At 41.7% G+C, this 7,573-nt stretch overlaps 1 protein-coding gene across 4 annotated transcripts; it reads left to right on the top strand.

Annotated features, from left to right (window-relative positions):
- The first annotated feature begins 1,922 nt into the window (after window positions 1-1,922).
- Window positions 1,923-7,315, top strand: Gpr85 (G protein-coupled receptor 85). Of its 4 annotated transcripts, none has more exons than XM_052719342.1 (3): window positions 1,923-2,188; window positions 2,621-3,241; window positions 4,704-7,315. In XM_052719342.1, exon 3 carries the CDS (start codon window positions 4,873-4,875, stop codon window positions 5,983-5,985), a length of 1,113 nt encoding a protein of 370 aa, XP_052575302.1. In that variant the 5' UTR covers window positions 1,923-2,188; window positions 2,621-3,241; window positions 4,704-4,872; the 3' UTR covers window positions 5,986-7,315. The 4 variants fall into 4 exon arrangements, with proteins under 4 accessions (XP_052575302.1, XP_052575304.1, XP_052575303.1 ...); XM_052719344.1 differs by lacking the exon at window positions 1,923-2,188 and adding an exon at window positions 2,249-2,414; XM_052719343.1 differs by lacking the exon at window positions 1,923-2,188 and having other exon boundaries at window positions 2,423-3,241.
- Window positions 7,316-7,573: the final 258 nt, after the last annotated feature.

Here is a 7,573-nt window from a genome sequence, read left to right as displayed (position 1 = left end):
CATTTTACACTTCAAGTATATAAGTACAATACCCTAAAAACTTTTCACTAATTACATCACTCTGGAAAAGTTTGCTTCTTTGAAAAACATTATTAAAATATAAATGTATAAATTCTCTATCTATTAATTACTTATGACAGGTTAGCTCTTATTTCTCAATAGTCTATCAGAAAACATTTCTATGCAAAAACGGTCAATGGGAACCTTTCTTATCAATAAAGTTTTCAGAAATTGCTCGTTCAGAACTCCAAATTTACATGTTTTCTAAAGCTTTAATGACAAGTTATAAGCAGAAAAGGTGACATTTTAAATGAACAACTAGATATCATTTTTAGAATATTTTATTGCAGTCTATTGTTTTGTGAATTCAAATCTTGATAGACTTGCACATAAGCAATGCATAGAACAAAACCACTGCACCCATAATGAAGCTGAGCATCACAGAACAAAAACCTAAAATAGGTTAACTCCAAAAAGAAGTTAGTTTCCTTTTAAAATAAAATTGTCTGTATTGAGTATAATGACCAAATTGAGCAAATCGCCCCAGTCTTCCTAAACACAAATCAATATACGAAATGTAACATGTCAAATGCTGGGAACCTTTAAAGTCCTTCAAACCCAACGGTTAGGGTAGAAAACACTTCGCTGCATGTGCTTTGTCCTTTATTCTTAATCTGAAAATCAATTTTTCTAGGTTTGGTGATACAAGGAATCAGAAAAGAAATTAGCTGAGATCAAGTCACCCTACAGTGCGAACGTAAATCTGCGGCAATAGCCATATGTTTAAGAACTTGTTGATAATGTGAACTTTGTTCGTATTTGTTCAGCTTTTAAACTTTGTTCAGCTGTTAAACATATCTTTAAAATCCTTGTCTGTTGTTCCAAGATGCAAAACCCAGTGTTTTCTCCAGTAGTGTTAATGAACTAAATTGAAAATTATCTCATTAGTTCTTGAGCCCCCTTTCGAGGCAAGACAATGGCGTTCTCGTCTAACAGGCGGGGGTGGGGGGACTGAAGTAAGTGTAACTGTACTCAGTTTCAAAAGAAAAATAGCTCTACTATACCTGGACATCGCTGTGAAAGACTATTGTATATACATATCCTTTTCTATTATCTAGTTCAACCCTTGGGTCGCAGTCCTGAACTTTTGGACAGAGTGGATTATTGCTTTGTGCTCTAGCAGCGTGCCCTTCCCTTTCATTGACTTTTAAACTTTTTAATCTGGACAGCCTAACATCTGGTCAACAGTAGGTGTTCAGCAAACTTACTTGAATCACTTATTCCATTAAGTAATTTTTAATCTTTAAAAGTTCAATAAATCATCATTCTTTGCAAAATGCATTGAGATACAATTTAAGAAGTAGAAAATTATTTTGTAGTTTCATAAAAGCAGTTTGAGATTTCATTTAAAAGTTTTCCCCCATTATATAGTTTCAAGTTCTGCAGAACTGTGTTTTACAAAAACTGGGATGTCTTACTTGGGTGGAAATATCTTCAAGTTACTTCCAGTATTGTTACAGGATTGACTCTCCTAAGTAAAGGAAATGCCTAAAGCAAGTACCTTATGGATATCCAAAAGAGCACACACACACACACACACACACACACACACACACACACACACACACACGGGGGGGGGAGCTAATCATTATTTTTTTAATTGGCTAAGAAAATCTCCAATCAAAACAGGGCAATTTAACATTATTTCAGCATTACTAACATTGGTCTTTGTGTAACGACTGTGACATCATGACAGTGAAGTATTCATTTTTAAGCTTTAAACATTTTACCTCTATGTGTCCAATAGAAATACAATATGTAAATTAACCTATATTATCTGTATGCTGATTGGCTTGACTTCCCCTGAATGTCACAATCTCACCACCCAGCGATGAGGTATTTTACTGCTGTCTCGAGATCAAATTATTACTGTAGAGAGGTTTTTTTTTCTGTTTCATTAACAGATTATTATAAAGCAATAAGCTTGCAGCAAGACAAGCAGACGTTTTACCTTGGGAATTAATGAAAGCGTGCCTGCTAGCTTTTAAGGGGTGGAGAGTGGGTAGTTGTTTAAAATCTTACCCCACCCTCACAAAAACTCTTTGGAAATGGGAGAATCGGGACGTGGATGATTCTAGAGGCGTTCCTAATCACCAGGTGTCAGACAATGTGGTGTTTGTGGACTGGTGTAAGTTTTCGGTATTCATCATATTCCTGGTATTTTTTTTTTTTTATGTCTAATAACAAAGGAGAGGAAAGGGGGAACTCATACACACCACCGCTTTGACATCAGCAACCTATTGGTCAGCCCAGCTTGGAAGAGAACGGAGAGGCTTGTAGCTTGATGGGGTGGGATGTGAGGAACAGCCATGTAAAATCTCTGTTCTCCTGATCGGTTAGTCACGTTCGAGAAGGTAGAATGAGTGTAGATCGTTTTTGCACTTGTCTGAACTTAGCTTCTCCTTCCTTAAACGCAGATCTGCGTGCCTTCGCGAACAGATGACGACTAACAAAGACAGGGCTGCCCTAACCTGCTTTCCTTCTTCCCCCATTGACAAGATTTTTGACTGTGCTTAATTTTTTTTCTTTCTTTTTTCATTCTTTCTTTTTCTTTCCCCAGCTAACGTGCCAAACCAAAGACCAGCAGGGAAAATCATTTGAGAAGAATTCTGCAAGGCGCATCCAATGCTTAGCAGGACCACCCTGACAGAGAAAGGAAGACGATGTTTCGGGAAGGCGAGGGTTCGGGGCAGCTGGGGCGGAGGCGGCCGTCCGCGGCACGGTGGCTTCGTGCGCTGCCCTAGGGGAAGAGGATGGGCCTGAGGTCCGGGAAGAGCCTTCCCGAGCCCCCCACTTCCAATGCGGGGAGGGAAAAGTTCCGAAGCAGCCTCGAGGGAACAAAAGCCTGATTCGGGGCCGGCTGAACTGGACAGGACATTGAAGCAAGCCAGCCTGCTCCGGAGACAGGCAGGGGCTCCCGCTGGCTCGGCGGCGGAGGAGGCCGGAGGAGCAACCCTTGCCGCCGCCCTCGCCACCGCGCCGCCGCCGCGGCCCCTGCGTTACTGGGGGAGACGGTGCCGCTGCGACAGGGGAGGACGCGGCTGGAGCTGAAGGAGGCTCCAACGCGCAGGCGCCGCCGAGCCCTGCCTGGATGCTCAGTCAAGGCACTCAGGAAAAAAAAAAAATCAGCAATTTATAGAAAGAAGAAGCTATAGTCTGTCGGGATATCCAACACCAACAGGTAGGAGGATATACTCTCGGTTAAGTTTGGGGGAGGGGGTTTGCACCGTGTTGATGAAACTGCAGGTTCACCAGGATACAGCCCTCCCAGAGGGTTTTTTTTTTTTTCCTCTGACAAAAAACTGCATAATGGAAGTACATTCAGACAATGCATCTTCTGTAAGGCTTATTGAGAGTTCGGTTTCTGGAAAGCTTTGCAAAACTGAGGAATACCAGACTGCGAATCACCGGGAATCCTTCCCTTGCAGCACAGAAGCAATCTCTCCCCATCTTTGAGTATGTAATGCATCTCTCTCTCTCTCTCTCTCTCTCTCTCTCTCTCTCTCCTCTCTCTCTCTCTCTCTCTCTCTCTCTCTCTCTCTCTCTCTCTCTCTCTCTCCTCCCCCTCCCCCCATCCCCGTTATAAATCCAGGGGTGGTGGATTTCAGGTTTCGTAATGTTGCATGATGTGATCGGTATTTACCCAAGGATGCACCGGTTGGGAAATTAGCATCATCGGATGCAGTTCTGCTTGGGCTTCCATCAGCATATTCCAGGCAAGTGAGAAGTGGCAAAGAAACTCGCTTCGTGGGAATAACAGAGGAAGCTGATTTCCCTGGTGTGGCTCCCAGGCACCCAGGAGACAATGTGCATTTTGTTTGAAAATAAAGCCACTTGTGATTTGCAACAAAGATTATCAGTGTAAATGAGAAAGGCTTAATTGCCTAAGAAATACCGGTTCATGTTATATTCATTTGAATCCAGGCAGCCAAGGTTTACAAAAGGAAGTGCATTATCCCTCTGGGTGTGTTTCCCTGGCCAGTATTTACATTAACCATTTTTAATAATCATGTTGGCTTAAAAGCTACAAGATTTGCCAAAAAGGGGGGTGGGTGGGGTAGGGAGAGAAAGACAAAAGGTTAAACCACATCAAATCCTGGGACAGATTTCTATTCATTTTGAAGTCTGGTGTCGAAATCATGCCTCAAGATGAATCAACAAATACTCTCCTGCAGCATGAGCTGGGGCATTTGACTTAAAAGGTATATTTTGCAGAGGTTCTCTGGATGCAAATGAGCAGAGAAGCTTCCTTTTAAATACTGATGGTACTAAAAGAGCTCTAATAATTGTGGGTAGCCTCCTCTCTGTCTCCTATCGGTAACCTTGCAGATTCCATTGCAAAGCTAGTTACTAATTCTTGGGCTGGTGTATCTTACAACTGTGGGACAATTTATTCCCTTCCCTCATGAAGGTGCCCACATCTAACTAGATGGGGTCTAGAATAAGGACATCGTTAAGTTCACCTAGCTTAGGACACTAAAACAGCCAGTACCCTGACATCTCAAGCAAAGGACTGCTGGAGCAAACTGTAGTGTTTAAAATGGAAACTTTATTTGCTTCCTCATAAAGGGCCAGCTTTCTGCTTGCTTTGACATCATGGCTTGTTAACTTAAGAACTGATAGTTCTCTTTTTTCTCCTTCAGATATTCTGATGGCAAATCACACGGAAGGAAAGAGGAAGCATGAGCACAGATTGGATCAGATCTCTTTGTGGATTACATTTTCAGTAAAATGCATGGATCTAGCTTTTCCCTGTTCTTATATCTAGATCATGAGACTTGACTGAGGCTGTTTTTTATCCTCCATCCATCTATGGCGAACTATAGCCATGCAGCTGACAACATTGTGCAAAATCTTTCGCCTCTAACAGCCTTTCTGAAACTGACTTCCTTGGGTTTCATAATAGGAGTCAGCGTGGTGGGCAACCTCCTGATCTCCATTTTGCTAGTGAAAGATAAGACCTTGCACAGAGCTCCCTACTACTTCCTGCTGGATCTGTGCTGTTCAGACATCCTCAGATCTGCAATTTGTTTTCCATTTGTATTCAACTCTGTCAAAAACGGCTCTACCTGGACTTATGGGACTCTGACTTGCAAAGTGATTGCCTTTCTGGGGGTTTTGTCCTGTTTCCACACAGCTTTCATGCTCTTCTGCATCAGCGTCACCAGATACTTAGCTATCGCCCATCACCGCTTCTATACAAAGAGGTTGACCTTTTGGACGTGTTTGGCTGTGATCTGCATGGTCTGGACTCTGTCTGTGGCCATGGCCTTCCCCCCAGTTTTAGACGTGGGCACCTACTCGTTCATTAGGGAGGAGGATCAGTGCACCTTCCAACACCGCTCGTTCAGGGCTAACGACTCCCTTGGATTTATGCTGCTCCTCGCTCTCATCCTCCTAGCCACACAGCTTGTCTACCTCAAGCTGATATTTTTTGTCCACGATCGAAGGAAAATGAAGCCAGTCCAGTTTGTAGCAGCAGTCAGCCAGAACTGGACCTTTCATGGCCCTGGAGCCAGTGGCCAGGCAGCTGCCAATTGGCTAGCGGGATTTGGAAGGGGTCCCACACCACCCACCTTGCTGGGCATCAGGCAAAATGCAAATACCACAGGCAGAAGACGGCTGTTGGTCTTAGATGAGTTCAAAATGGAGAAACGAATCAGCAGAATGTTCTATATAATGACTTTTCTCTTCCTAACCTTGTGGGGCCCCTACCTGGTGGCCTGCTACTGGAGAGTTTTTGCAAGAGGGCCTGTAGTACCAGGGGGATTTCTAACGGCCGCTGTCTGGATGAGTTTTGCCCAAGCAGGAATCAATCCCTTTGTCTGCATTTTCTCCAACAGGGAGCTGAGGCGCTGTTTCAGCACAACCCTTCTTTACTGCAGAAAATCCAGGTTACCAAGGGAACCTTACTGTGTTATATGAGGGAGCATCTGTAAATCTTTAGCCTTGTGAAACACTAACCCTCTCTGCTAAGCAATTGTGGCCTGTAGCCATGTCTTGAGAAGAAGAGCAAGGATGGAATCAGCAGCTGTAAGGATTTGGGCAACGTTCTGCAGTCTTTGCAATAGTTCACCTATAATCCTATTTTCAGTCTCAGAGTGATCCTGCTGACGGCCGTCGAAGGTTTGTAATTAAGAAAGGACAGAGAACCACTGCCCTACGTTTCTTTCTGTGGTTGAACACTAGATAATGAGAGTAGCAGGTGCTAAGTGTCAGTGCTAAATGCTGTGTATATCATTACATATGAAAAAACTTAAAAAACAACTAGCATTGGACATTTGAATAAATTAAGTTGACATGAGGTAAATGTGTTGATAAAAGCTAATTTTAGAAGTTTGAAGACTTTAAAACATTTCATACTATTTTTGTTTTGCAAAGACTTCACTACTGGGGGACTTAACAGTACTGTAATCCTCTAAAGATGTGCCATGAATTATTGGGGTACAACACTTTAAACACGCCTTGTACGTTTGGGGGAGCATTCCAAAGCAGTATATCAGTTCCAATTAGAGTTTACCTTTTTGTATTAATATATTGCTATTTCTAAATGCCACTTTCCTTCCTTACCAGTGAAATTGCTAGCATTGAACTACTGTATTATGTGTTTTCTGTTCATTCAGTAAAAAAGTTTCCAGTTCATTTCTATTTTACAAATGCTAGATATCTGTCTGGGAGGCAACATGAATGGTATCAACTGACCACAGATGAGCAGTTCTAATGATGCAGAATAAACACGTGTTGCCTTAAAGGGTTATCTAGTATCCTTCATATTCTTTAGCAGTGGAGAAAATAGTCAAGAGGCATTGAATCAGTGACTGGCCCTGGCTGTTCATCAGGAAGTGCATGGAAGAGCATTGAGTACTTTTCCATTTTTCCTCACATGGTTTGGAAATTAAGATGCACATCACTTGGATAAAGAGATTTTCTTCTGAGGTGTGCTGCCCATTCTAGGGTGTTCTAAGAAGCAGACAGTTGCTGTATGTTTATATTGTAAGTCAGCTGTCAAGTGGAACCCACAGCCTTAGGATGACACCCGGCACAATTTGTGAAGTGTTTATTCTGTGGAAGGCACAGTCTTGTTTATACTTTCTGCACATTCAGTGTATTGGTCGTTTAAATTATTTCAGTTTTAACTTGTGAAAGCTTATAATATGATTTCTGGTATTTTAGAAATACATTAGATTCTGTGAGTCTCATTCTTTAAGATACAGATGTGTGAACTTCAATATAAAGTTGCATTTGCCAAAATTTATCTGTGTAGCCTGTTAATTTTCGTGGAATAAATTTTACATTTTTGGCATATAATTTTCTTTAATACTGCAAACAAGCACAAACTAGAAAAATTAGCTTTATTATGGATTTTTTTTATTTTTTTGTAGCTACCATATTCTGAAACTGGAAATATATGACTGACAGCATAAAGCTGACTTAATATTTCTAAAGCATTTTTTGGGTAACTTTTCAAATCCATCCCTTTATTTATTCTTATATGGCAGTAGTATTTATAAAC

Source organism: Peromyscus californicus, unplaced genomic scaffold (assembly GCF_007827085.1).
Source record: "Peromyscus californicus insignis strain IS unplaced genomic scaffold, ASM782708v3 Scaffold_6__1_contigs__length_162567912, whole genome shotgun sequence".
Taxonomy (NCBI): domain Eukaryota; kingdom Metazoa; phylum Chordata; class Mammalia; order Rodentia; family Cricetidae; genus Peromyscus; species Peromyscus californicus.
Note: the sequence above shows the minus strand (reverse complement) of the source record. Positions and strands in the feature narration are given on the sequence as shown.